The sequence below is a fragment of the Thalassophryne amazonica genome, chromosome 20 (assembly GCF_902500255.1).
Source record: "Thalassophryne amazonica chromosome 20, fThaAma1.1, whole genome shotgun sequence".
In the NCBI taxonomy this organism is placed as follows: domain Eukaryota; kingdom Metazoa; phylum Chordata; class Actinopteri; order Batrachoidiformes; family Batrachoididae; genus Thalassophryne; species Thalassophryne amazonica.
Window position 1 is genome coordinate 12217116 of NC_047122.1, and position 13879 is coordinate 12230994.

At 41.0% G+C, this 13879-nt stretch overlaps 1 protein-coding gene across 1 annotated transcript in view; it reads right to left on the reverse strand.

Moving 5' to 3' along the window:
• Nucleotides 1–13879, reverse strand: part of LOC117502114 (SH3 domain-binding protein 5-like) — a 38443-nt gene that overhangs the window by 4691 nt on the left and 19873 nt on the right. The window contains 2 exon segments of the mRNA XM_034161125.1: nt 2566–2727; nt 10716–10844. Coding sequence (XP_034017016.1) covers nt 2566–2727; nt 10716–10844 — 291 coding nt within the window.

Here is a 13879-nt window from a genome sequence, read left to right on the forward strand (position 1 = left end):
CTTGTTAACTGTGACCCAGACAGTGTCTGTTCGTAAACACAGAATCAGCTGATCACTGTTTCGCTTTGGCAGACCTCTATAAATCTTGTGGACTATGTTTGTATTTCCAAGAGTGTGAAATAAATTATTCGTGAAGAACAAAAATAAAATTAATCATGGATCTGGTTGGTGAATGGCAGTTGAATGGTTGTCTCTAGTAAATAATCATGAAGTAACTGCCTGGTCCATTTCCCTGCATGTTCTGTGTCATTTATTAGGCTTATAGGCACATGTGCCTGTGATTTGGATCAATGAATAATGAACACAGGTGGGATAAAACGCATTGATTTGTATCACAACAGAGCAAGGCGACAGATTACGCTGCCCTTTTAAAAGATGCCGACTGCAAATCATTTCCCCGACCCGATATCTGAACTTGAGTCCGGCTGGCTGGATGAGTGTCATGATTCGACGGGACTTGCGTGCATTTAACCCCACACACTGACGTGCAAGTCACCGTGCCAACGCGACCCGCTGGATGCCATGCTGTGTGCTGCTGGACGCTGCATTATATAAAATAATTATTTGTAGCGCATTAATCATTTGCTCTCAGAGATTGCCTGATAAAACCATCTTTAATCACTCCAGAAGCACAGTGGAATTTTCTACAGCAGCTTGTCTTATGCATTTCATGAGGTAGAGAAAGTGTTTGGGATAATCTCAAAGGTAATTATTTTGTGCATTTTCACTCCTTCTTACAAGTATCTCAAAAATTATGTTTATTATGGATTAAGACAGTTGTCTGACTGACGCTGTCACTGACCGACCGAGTGTCCTGTTTATGTTTTTACACCTTTTGACCTCTGAACCAACCGCATCGCGCATGCACATTCCCAACGTGTGAAAAGTCTCATTGCTGCTGATGCTCTGAAATGACGTGAAGGCAGGGCAGATCAATTTTTAGGAGGGACCGTTCTGTCGGCGACACCCGATCAAACTGTGTCACTCAATAAAAGATACCATCCTACATAATGCTCTCAATGAATTTTTGAAAACTGAATGTTAAAGGATCAGGATTTTTCCAATATTTCCCCTGACTTTGACCTATGACCTTGAAAATTGCAATCAGTTCTTGCCTGTAAGGATATGAATCTTCTGTATAAAAAAAAACAAAAAACAATCAAACAAGGGTTCCTCTATTGGATTCCACAGATCCACCAACAGAGGGTTGCTCTGTCTCAGCCCCGCCATTAAAAGTGCCAGTCCCAACAGGTAGTTAGGGCCCTGTCCCACTGGGGAGAGGATTAATTGCGCATGAATTGAGTATACAAATCGTGGGCATTCGTTGTCGTCCGCAACAAAAATGGCCAAAAATGACAAATGTCCCAGTATGAATTACGGATATATTAATAATATATAGCGAATATATGATGAACAATCACGGTTATATAACGCATGTAGTGAGGAAACTGATCCGACACATTGAGATTATCACGGCAGTATTATGGGTGTATTATGAATGCATTGCGTACGTGTTGTGCATGCACGGCATCTGTATTGCGGTCATAAAAGAAGTGCACTCGGGCCGTCGGCATCACTATTCACACAGACAATACAGCCTCTGGAGTATTTGCTGGACTTGGACAAGTTGATCACAGAGTTTGTTCATTCTGTCATGCAAGGGTTAACTGTTCATGAGTTTGGGGAGCGGGAGGGGGGAAGCCGCTCGGGGTGTGAGACGGTGTTTTTTTTTTTTTTTTTTTTTGAGTGAGTTGTGGCTAAACAGCAACTCTTCCTTTTGTTGGTGTTAAATAAAAGTCCTGGATTGCAGCAGCTACGTCTTTGTGGATCTACACAGCTGGACCGGCACTGACTGGCAGGTATGTCACTTTCTGCCACATATAATACTTTGAGTTTATGTGATGTGTTTGTTATGTATTCACAGATTGTCTGCAAATCAGCTGCAAAGCAGATGTAATAAAAACGCTTTATTTGTGGCCAATTTGTATGCATTCGCTACAACAAATTTTAGTTTGTGATGTGGACATGATGGGTGCGCAATATATCTGTTTTACACACTGTCCGGTCCGCTGCCAAGCCATAAATCCCTGTCAGTTGCGGATATCAGCGGTTAATGGCAGATATACAGCGCATAGAGTGAGTATGTATTGTGTATGAATTGAGTATATATGGAGTATGTAAGGCAGATGTCATCCGCATTCAGATTTTTGAACAGCTCAAAAATCCTGGCTGCGGACATGCGTGCCTCTGCGGATGATCACGGGCGTGTTCGGATGACGGCCGACTCATACAGGCATGTTACACGGATATTGCGAATGTTTGGCGAATATGGGCCAATTCTGTGCGCAATCCATACGCAAATCCTCCTAAACACCAGTGGGACAGGGCCCTTTGGTAGACATGATTAAAAACGTACAGCAGAATTACTGGATGAAAAGTTTTTGCATTTATTTACATTAAACCTCGTATAAAATGATCATGTCCCCTTTCTTCCTCATAAAAATGATCAAACCACAAACATTAACGTGTAAAGAATACAACACATTTCTTAGCAGTGGTGTTTACCTTGGCGGTGGCGTGGTTGAGCATCTCCTGCCATGTGGGATCCATGGTGTTCTTGTCAGCCAAGAGGCCCTGCTCTGCCACATACACCATCTCTCTAGCAGCAGTATGCATGGAAACAGCTCTCTCATATCTCAGAGCTGCCTTCTGGCTCTCCTGCTGGGCCTGGAGGAAGAGTCCATGTAACCTAAATACTCTCCTGTACAACCAATCACACACCATCCAAATCTGTATCTTTCTTTTCTGAATCCTGAGTAATTGAGTAACTCAGCCACTGCATTCTGAGTGCTCGACCCAAGCCCGAGTAAATGATGAGGGTAGTGTCAGGAACAGCATCTGGCTTTGCCAAACGAGATATGCAGATCACAAATCAAATTTCCATACGGGAGTGGAGGAAGCCCAGGTTACCAACAAGTACCACATCCATTCATTCCATGTGTAATTACATTTATTCAGTTTGTTCATTTCACTTGTGGTAATTGTTGGATTATTCGTGGAACTGACTGTTTTTTCCAGCCTGAGACCATGTGACCCAGGGAGCTAAAACACTGGTTGTTGCCAGCTTCCTGGCGGAGATCTGGGACTCAAGGTTCGGAAGATACGAGCTCTGACGTGGTTATAATTGTCAATAAACGTTGTTTCTCTTGGGGCATAGTGCCTCCAAGAGGTTGTCTTTTAATATGTGCATTTTGTTAAGTGATGAACATCTGAGTGATTAAAAAAGACCACAAATCGATCAGTCTTCTTGTCATTCTTGTGTTTGATCAACCAAAATTTATAACATGAAGGCCCCATTACACATGATGATGTCATTTGGGAGTCCGTTGTGCACCCTAAAAACTTGCAGAGACGCAGAAGGTACACACACAAAAAAAGACCATTCTGTGTGGTTGCTTCAGCGTTCCTTGTGTGTCACATTTCCATGGAGATCTGCACCAAGCAAAATATTTTTCTGAAATATATGCTGGATTTGAGCAGAGTTCTGCATGGTCTAAAAGCCTGTCATTATGTTTCTTCACTGTTTGTGCATAGATTTACCAGCATTTCTCAACATTGCACCTGGGGAGACAAAACCTCATACATTCTGGAGAAATGTTGGTTTCTCAGAATGCAAAAGATGGAGAACCAGGCCCTACTTTATCTGGGTCAGGCTCAAAACCTCTCAATGCCTCCTCATAGATCAATCAATCAATCAATCAATTTTTTTATATAGCGCCAAATCACAACAAACAGTTGCCCCATAGATCACTGTATTGAGAAAGAATTTGGATCTAAACATGAAAATATGAAATGTCTTTTTTAGAAAATTCTTTGCTCTTGGAGACCAACCATTTTGGTGCTAGAAATTAGTTAATCAAAGTCTTTGAGCAACAAAATAGTATAACAGAAGAAAGTTGTAGATTAATGTATAACAAATGTCCCAAAATAAAACTGTGTAATCTCCTTTATTGACTAAACTCATGCCTGTAACATTGCATTTACCAAATGTTAAGCTGCGTGTACACATAACAACGGCAAGTCATAAATGCCACAAAGTATACATTCTTGGCCGCTGATCACGAATATGATGATTCGGGGCAGAGGCGTCAGGTGTCCTCAGGAACTGCTGCAATGTGTTACCACGCGTTACGATTAATGGCACATGTTGCTGGAGAATTATCAGGAACCATTACACATGGTCAAAAATAATGTTCCGTGCTGTTGCACGCTATCGAGAGTAACAGTGCATTAGGTTCTGTCACATTGTGAATGAGGCGAAATGTCTCCACACACAGACCCCTATTCATCGCATCAGCTGCTGAACAATTCAGATCGCTACAGTTTGCTCCTCAAAATGCACAGCAGAAGAGCTTTGTCACTGCATGCTTAGTTGAGCTTAGAGAGCCAGATGTGTGGCTCCACGCGGCTCTCATCTCGCTCATTTTCCCAAACATCAGGCACAGCAGCAGGTGGAACATCTGCAGGAGCCCGCTGAGGAGCATTGGAACAAAACTTTTAGCTGACTTGGCCTATTAAATGTGGTCTATTAAACATTAGGTCTCTCTCTTCTAAGTCCCTGTTGGTAAATGATATAATAATTGATCAACATATTGATTTATTCTGCCTTACAGAAACCTGGTTACAGCAGGATGAATATGTTAGTTTAAATGAGTCAACACCCCCGAGTCACACTAACTGTCAGAATGCTCGTAGCACGGGCCGGGGCAGAGGTTTAGCAGCAATCTTCCATTCCAGCTTATTAATTAATCAAAAACCCAGACAGAGCTTTAATTCATTTGAAAGCTTGACTCTTAGTCTTGTCCATCCAAATTGGAAGTCCCAAAAACCAGTTTTATTTGTTATTATCTATCGTCCACCTGGTCGTTACTGTGAGTTTCTCTGTGAATTTTCAGACCTTTTGTCTGACTTAGTGCTTAGCTCAGATAAGATAATTATAGTGGGCGATTTTAACATCCACACAGATGCTGAGAATGACAGCCTCAACACTGCATTTAATCTATTATTAGACTCTATTGGCTTTGCTCAAAAAGTAAATGAGTCCACCCACCACTTTAATCATATCTTAGATCTTGTTCTGACTTATGGTATGGAAATAGAAGACTTAACAGTATTCCCTGAAAACTCCCTTCTGTCTGATCATTTCTTAATAACATTTACATTTACTCTGATGGACTACCCAGCAGTGGGGAATAAGTTTCATTACACTAGAAGTCTTTCAGAAAGCGCTGTAACTAGGTTTAAGGATATGATTCCTTCTTTATGTTCTCTAATGCCATATACCAACACAGTGCAGAGTAGCTACCTAAACTCTGTAAGTGAGATAGAGTATCTCGTCAATAGTTTTACATCCTCATTGAAGACAACTTTGGATGCTGTAGCTCCTCTGAAAAAGAGAGCTTTAAATCAGAAGTGCCTGACTCCGTGGTATAACTCACAAACTCGTAGCTTAAAGCAGATAACCCGTAAGTTGGAGAGGAAATGGTGTCTCACTAATTTAGAAGATCTTCACTTAGCCTGGAAAAAGAGTCTGTTGCTCTATAAAAAAGCCCTCCGTAAAGCTAGGACATCTTTCTACTCATCACTAATTGAAGAAAATAAGAACAACCCCAGGTTTCTTTTCAGCACTGTAGCCAGGCTGACAAAGAGTCAGAGCTCTATTGAGCTGAGTATTCCATTAACTTTAACTAGTAATGACTTCATGACTTTCTTTGCTAACAAAATTTTAACTATTAGAGAAAAAATTACTCATAACCATCCCAAAGACGTATCGTTATCTTTGGCTGCTTTCAGTGATGCCGGTATTTGGTTAGACTCTTTCTCTCCGATTGTTCTGTCTGAGTTATTTTCATTAGTTACTTCATCCAAACCATCAACATGTTTATTAGACCCCATTCCTACCAGGCTGCTCAAGGAAGCCCTACCATTATTTAATGCTTCGATCTTAAATATGATCAATCTATCTTTGTTAGTTGGCTATGTACCACAGGCTTTTAAGGTGGCAGTAATTAAACCATTACTTAAAAAGCCATCACTTGACACAGCTATCTTAGCTAATTATAGGCCAATCTCCAACCTTCCTTTTCTCTCAAAAATTCTTGAAAGGGTAGTTGTAAAACAGCTAACTGATCATCTGCAGAGGAATGGTCTATTTGAAGAGTTTCAGTCAGGTTTTAGAATTCATCATAGTACAGAAACAGCATTAGTGAAGGTTACAAATGATCTTCTTATGGCCTCGGACAGTGGACTCATCTCTGTGCTTGTTCTGTTAGACCTCAGTGCTGCTTTTGATACTGTTGACCATAAAATTTTATTACAGAGATTAGAGCATGCCATAGGTATTAAAGGCACTGCGCTGCGGTGGTTTGAATCATATTTGTCTAATAGATTACAATTTGTTCATGTAAATGGGGAATCTTCTTCACAGACTAAAGTTAATTATGGAGTTCCACAAGGTTCTGTGCTAGGACCAATTTTATTCACTTTATACATGCTTCCCTTAGGCAGTATTATTAGACGGTATTGCTTAAATTTTCATTGTTACGCAGATGATACCCAGCTTTATCTATCCATGAAGCCAGAGGACACACACCAATTAGCTAAACTGCAGGATTGTCTTACAGACATAAAGACATGGATGACCTCTAATTTCCTGCTTTTAAACTCAGATAAAACTGACAAATCTTAGAAACATGGTGTCTAACCAGATCCTTACTCTGGATAGCATTACCCTGAGCTCTAGTAATACTGTGAGAAATCTTGGAGTCATTTTTGATCAGGATATGTCATTCAAAGCGCATATTAAACAAATATGTAGGTCTGCTTTTTTGCATTTACGCAATATCTCTAAAATCAGAAAGGTCTTGTCTCAGAGTGATGCTGAAAAACTAATTCATGCATTTATTTCCTCTAGGCTGGACTATTGTAATTCATTATTATCAGGTTGTCCTAAAAGTTCCCTAAAAAGCCTTCAGTTAATTCAAAATGCTGCAGCTAGAGTACTGACGGGGACTAGAAGGAGAGAGCATATCTCACCTATATTGGCCTCTCTTCATTGGCTTCCTGTTAATTCTAGAATAGAATTTAAAATTCTTCTTCTTACTTATAAGGTTTTGAATAATCAGGTCCCATCTTATCTTAGGGACCTCGTAGTACCATATCACCCCAATAGAGCGCTTCGCTCTCAGACTGCAGGCTTACTTGTAGTTCCTAGGGTTTGTAAGAGTAGAATGGGAGGCAGAGCCTTCAGCTTTCAGGCCCCTCTCCTGTGGAACCAGCTCCCAATTCAGATCAGGGAGACAGACACCCTCTCTACTTTTAAGATTCGGCTTAAAACTTTCCTTTTTGCTAAAGCTTATAGTTAGGGCTGGATCAGGTGACCCTGAACCATCCCTTAGTTATGCTGCTATAGACGTAGACTGCTGGGGGGTTCCCATGATGCATTGTTTCTTTCTCTTTTTGCTCTGTATGCACCACTCTGCATTTAATCATTAGTGATCGATCTCTGCTCCCCTCCACAGCATGTCTTTTTCCTGGTTCTCTCCCTCAGCCCCAACCAGTCCCAGCAGAAGACTGCCCCTCCCTGAGCCTGGTTCTGCTGGAGGTTTCTTCCTGTTAAAAGGGAGTTTTTCCTTCCCACTGTAGCCAAGTGCTTGCTCACAGGGGGTCGTTTTGACCGTTGGGGTTTTACATAATTATTGTATGGCCTTGCCTTACAATATAAAGCGCCTTGGGGCAACTGTTTGTTGTGATTTGGCGCTATATAAAAAAATTGATTGATTGATTGATTGACTGTCCTTCTTCAGCATATTGCAGCAATGAAACTGAATGCGGTGCAGCAGGGTTTAATTGTGCGCATGTCAGAAAAGAACGCTGTCACGCTCTATTAAGGATTACCACTAATCAAGATGGATCAACACGCTCAGTTACGACCTCCACGACATGAGGTGACGCATGACATTCGTGGAAGATTTTTTGACAGCCAAAAATATGCTCCACAAAAATCACACACCAACACACACTATTAAGAAACCTATTCAGATGTGTTAAGTCACGTTAATGTCAGTCATGTCAGGAAAGTGCCAAGAATGACGTAAAAATGACATTCGTAACGCGTCTTGCCTATGTGTAAATGCACCATTACAGGGAATGAGAAATGACAATGAATGAAGTCCGCATATTACATGTGAAAAATGAGCATTATAGCTTTTTAAACCAACTATTACAAAAGGACAGAAAAAAAATCACAATATTTAGAGTATTTACAATATGTACATATATTCAGCCCTTATGCCATGCAGAAAACAGTTGGTGTCCATCTGCAGGCAGAGGGCAACATCACATGTAGAGCACTTCCAAAGAGTGTCTTTTTTCACTCCCTGGGCATGACAATGCTCTCACTTCCTGTGACCTGTGGTGGCCTTTAAGCTGGGACTTCAGTGATGGCCTCAGGAAGGTAAGCCCGTGCAGGAGCTGATGGTACAGACCTGTCCAACAGCTTAGCAGTCAGCTACTCCATGAAAGCTCTATGCGTCAGAGGTTGTTTAGTCTGGGCTACACTGAGTGATTTATGAAGTATGTAGGTGTTTGTGGTATAAATGTGGAGAAAATTATAAAAAAAAAAAAAAATGTCAGTGGTGCGTGATGTCATGGCGGTGGTGGTGGAAATGGGGCATGATGTTATGATGGTGGTGGTGGAAATGGTGCGTGATGTCATGACAATGGTGGTGGAAATGGTGCGTGGTGTCGGGGTATTGATCAAAGGGTGTGACTACTTATGCACAGCTGTATGCAACAGTTTGGGCACCCCTGATAATTTTCATGATTTTTCTTTATAAATCATTGGTTGTCTGGATCACAAATTTCAGTTAAATATATCATATAGCAGACAAACACACTGACATTTGGGAAGTAAAATGAAGTTTCTAGTATTTACAGAAAGTGTGCAATAATTATTTAAACAAAATTAGGCAGGTGCATAAATTTGGGCACCCTTGTCATTTTACTGATTTGAATACATTTAGCACTAATTATTGGAAAACAAAATTGGTTTGGTAAGCTCACTGACCCTTGACCTCCTTACACAGGTGAATCCATTCATGAGAAAGGGTATTTAAGGTGGCCATTTGCAAATGTTTCTCCTCTTTGCATCTCTTCTAATAAGTGGCAACATGGGAGCTTCTAAACAACTCTCAAATGACCTGAAAACAAAGACTGCTCAACATCATGGTTTAGGGAAATGATACAAAAAGCTATCTCAGAGATTTCAGCTGTCAGTCTCCACTGTGAGGAACATAGTGAGAAAAAGGAAGACCGCAGGCACAGTACTAGTTAAGGCCCGAAGTGGTAGGCCAAGAAAAATCTCAGATAAGCTGAAGCGAAGAATGGTGAGAACAGTGATAGTCAACCCACAGACCTGCTCCAAAGACCTACAACATGATCTTGCTGCAGATAGTGTCTCTGTGCATCGTTCAACTGTACAGCACACTTTGCAAAAGGAGATGCTGGATGAGAGAGTAATGCAGAGGAAGCCTTTTCTACATACACGCCACAAACAGAGTCACTTGAGGTATGCTAAAGCACATTTGGACAAGCCAGCTTCATTTTGGAATAAGGTGCTGTGGACTGATGAAACCAAAATTGAGTTATTCGGACATAACAAGGGCCGGTATGCATGGCTGAAAAAGAACACAGCATCCCAAGAAAAACACTTGCTACCTACAGTAAAATTTGGAGGTGGTTCCATCATGCTGTGGGGCTGTGTGGCCAGTGCAGGTACTGGGAATCTTGTTAAAGCTGAGGGTCACATGGATTCCAGTCAATATCAGCAGATTCTTGAGAACAATGCTCATGAATCAATGACAAAGTTGAAGTTACGCCGGGGCTGGATCTTTCAACAAGACAGCGACCCTAAACACTGCTCAAAATCTACTAAGTCATTCAGGCAGAGGAACAAGTACAACGTTCTGGAATGGGCATCTCAGTCCCCAGACCTGAATATTACTGAAAATCTGTGGATCTAAATATTGATGTATTTTTTTTTTTCTGTTGGGTTGGCCAAATTTATGTACCTGCCTAATTTTGTTTAAAGAAAAATTGCACACTTTCTGTAAATCCTATAAACTTCATTTCACTTCTCAAATATCACTGTGTTTGTCTGCTATATGATATATTTAACGGAAATTACTGATCCAAGCAACCAATGATTTATAAAGGAAAATCAAGGAAATCATCAGTGGTGCCCAAACTTTTACATACAACTGTACATGTGATTTCTTAGTTTTTCATTACAATGGGGTGTTGTGAGTAGAATTTTGAGGGAAAAATGAATTCACTACATTCTGGAATAAGGCTGTAACATAACGAAATGTGGAAAAAGTGCAGTGCTGTGAATACTTTCTGGATGCACTGTAGTCTTAAGTAGGTTTGAATTGCAGTTGCTTCTGCTGCAGCACTCAATGAACTCGACCTCAAAGTCACAACTCTGTTGTAAACTAAACATTAAATCACCCTTTTATACTTTAAATTCTGAAGGGACTCCACATATTGAGTCTTTAGTTCCAAATGGTGAACAATGTATGTCCCCATAGTCCAAATGTAGAAACATCCACACCACTCACTCACCCACACACACACACACTCACCCACACACACACCTCTTTGGCAAGTCTGCGGGCTTCATAGTAGGGCCTCGCTTTCTCAATGCAGGCTCCAAGCTGGGAGCCTTGAGCATTTAGCTTCCTCGCAGAATCTGTGAGAATCTTCCTGTAGCTCGACCTGGCATCCTAAGAAAAGTAGAAAGACAACCAAACATGAGTCTACAACAAGTATCAGTTGATCCAAACAGTGCAAAAAAAAAAAAGGGTGTCTAAAAACAAGATAAAAATATTAAATCTGAGGGAAATTATCTTGATGCATGGTCAGATAATTTCACTTGACAAGATGTCTGGAATTAAGATTGTTCAATCTAGAAATAAGCATGTCGAACACTTAAAGTAAGAAATTAACTTTTTAAAACAAGATAAATTATCTAACACTTCTAAATCTAAGTTATTTTATCTTGGTAAGAACCAAATAATTTGCAGTGAACAGTTTTATCATGACACAAAGACCTTTCTGCATTTTGTGGAATACATGTTGTGACTTTTTGTGGCCATGGGGTCAACAGACTGTGGCTGTTGTGTGGGCCGCCAGAAGAGGAGGTACTGCTGGCCCACCACCAGAGGGCGCCGTGCCTGAAGTGCGGGCTTCAGGCACGAGAGGGCGCTGCCGCCTACAGGAACACCCGAGGTGACAGCTGTCACTCATCAACTATGACAGCTGTCACCGATCATCTGCATCTCACCCGGGATAAAAGCAGGATGACACCTCTACCACATCGCCGAGATATCGACTTCTGTGAGAGGTAATATTCTCTGCCAGCATTCAGTGATTTCAAGAGCTATTGTATTGCAGCTGTCAACCAGAGGACCGGCGTGGGTCGCGACTGTTTCGTCCTTCGTCTCGTCAGATAAGTGGTTACACAGACGCTGCACGAGTGTGTGTTAAAGGTGGAGGTGGAATTCCCACCATTGTTGTTACGGGGTGTACACACACCCACACTTGACTGTCTTTGTTCTCCACCAGCAGTACCAGATCCGACACACTGAGACGGTGGCCACCTGGGGACTTCGGGACTTGGCGGCTCCAGTATCCTTCGGGTTCGGTGGCGGTGGAAATCGTGTGGTTCCGGTTCATCTCCAGACGGGCGTCTCCTATCGTCGAGCCTGCCCACACGACACCTTCATTAATTGACTTGTATTCATTCTGTAATCTGCTGTGTGTGGTTGTGACATTCACAACAGTAAAGTGTTCTAATTTAACTCCCTCTATTGTCCGTTCATTTACGCCCCCTGTTGTGGGTCCGTGTCACTACACTTTCCCAACAGTGGCATCAAGTACAACTGTATGAGCCTCATCACTGAAATTGACAATTTATTTGTCAGCCAGGTTCCTGATAATTTAACTGTCCAGCCTGTGAGTGCCCAGTCCAGCCCAATCTCCCTTGTTTTCACCACAGTAGACCTGAGGTGGATCTGTATGTTGATAAATTTTTATTGTTTCATGTTCACTGCAGTAGCCTTGCACCTGGTGATGTGCATATATCTACACTGACTGATCGTTGCCCAAACTGTGTGAAATAACATCAGATATGTTGTACAACACACATTTATTTGTACATCTTGCTTATATGGGAATTTAAAGGACATGTCTCACAATTTTTAACGTCCCAGTTAGTAACACAACATAAAAGTACTCATGATTGTAAGTCTCTCTGCACATATATGCTAATAATTAGTGATCACTGATGTATTTTATTCCTCTCACACTGAGTATTAGCAGGTGAATTTAAGGAAAATGTTTCACTCAGCAATCCTCTGCATTTTTCAGTGTGTGACATCCTAATTAGCAAAACAGAAACATCCCAATGACTGACAGACAGAAGGAAATGAACCTGCTCAGTCCGAAAACAAAGCTTTTGAGCTGCTGTTCGAAAGTAGTGACTCGGATTTACAGAGAGGAGACGACAAGCTTCACCCCGAAACTCTTAACTTTTCAGAGTGTCAGATTTTGGAGCTTAAAGCGTGGTGATGCTCTGTTTGTGTGGATGCTGATTTACTGAAGCTGTGAACATGGACACGGGACATGTGACACTGTTTTTAACAGACTGCCTGGACACAGAGATGGATTTGTTACTTTGGAAAAAGTCAGAATACATTATTTCCAGGAGTTCATGGAAGTTATTTTGCATGCCACGATAGAGAGAGGCAGAGCTGCAGCCGGTGATTTCACATGTTTCATGGATCGCATGTTTACATTTGGAAATTAATCCATAACATGATGGTTAGTCTGGCATGTTCAGGATTTTACCTCGTCTGTTTTGTGGCTAAATTTAATTTTTTTTTTTTACTTGGAGTGTAAGGGTGATTCTTAGATTACGGGCACTTATTATGTCCTTTGATCATATTGTATGAAAAACAGAAAAAAGGGGAAATTTCACACTTTTATAGTTATCTTTACAATGAAAGTGTGTTAAGAAATTTGTTCTAGTAGTCTATGATGACTTTTTCACCTTTTTTCAGCATCATTATATGCAAATATTGCCGTTTTGTGCTTGTCCCACACCCAGACTTTTGATCTTCAATGATAAAAATGAATGGTAAAGAAACATTTTTTCTAATGTTTTAAAATATCTCTGAATAAAATATCAGTAAAATAATAAAAACATAATTGGGGTATTCACTGTCATACAACTGTTGTGATTTTTTTAAACAAAATGTAGTTGTTCCACACTATTGCCGTAATTTCCACCACAACATTGTAATGTCCCTTTAAACAGTTTGTATGAAAGATTGTTTGGGTAGTTTCTATGGAGATAAACAGTGACATCAGAGCACATGTATATAGCGCAAAATCACAACAAACAGTTGCCCCAAGGCGCTTTATATTGTAAGGCAATGGTGTGGTGGAAATTACATTTACAAGGCCAATAGGGCCCATAGTTAAAGAATCACCCGTAAATTTGGAGCTGTGTATGGGCATGTGTGTGTGCGCGCGCGCTGTGCAAGTAACGAGATGCTCGTTTTCCTCCAGCAGATGTATTTTTTTTTACATTTTTGATAACACTCATAATTAATCATGCACAAAGCTGAAACTAGAGCAGAGGTGGTTACTGACAGGCTGCATTTATTGTTATGTGCAGACGCGAGTTGAGGCGCGCGACCAGCGTCTGACTGAACCCAGCGCTAAAATAACCAGAAAGCGGTTCCAAAAACAAAAC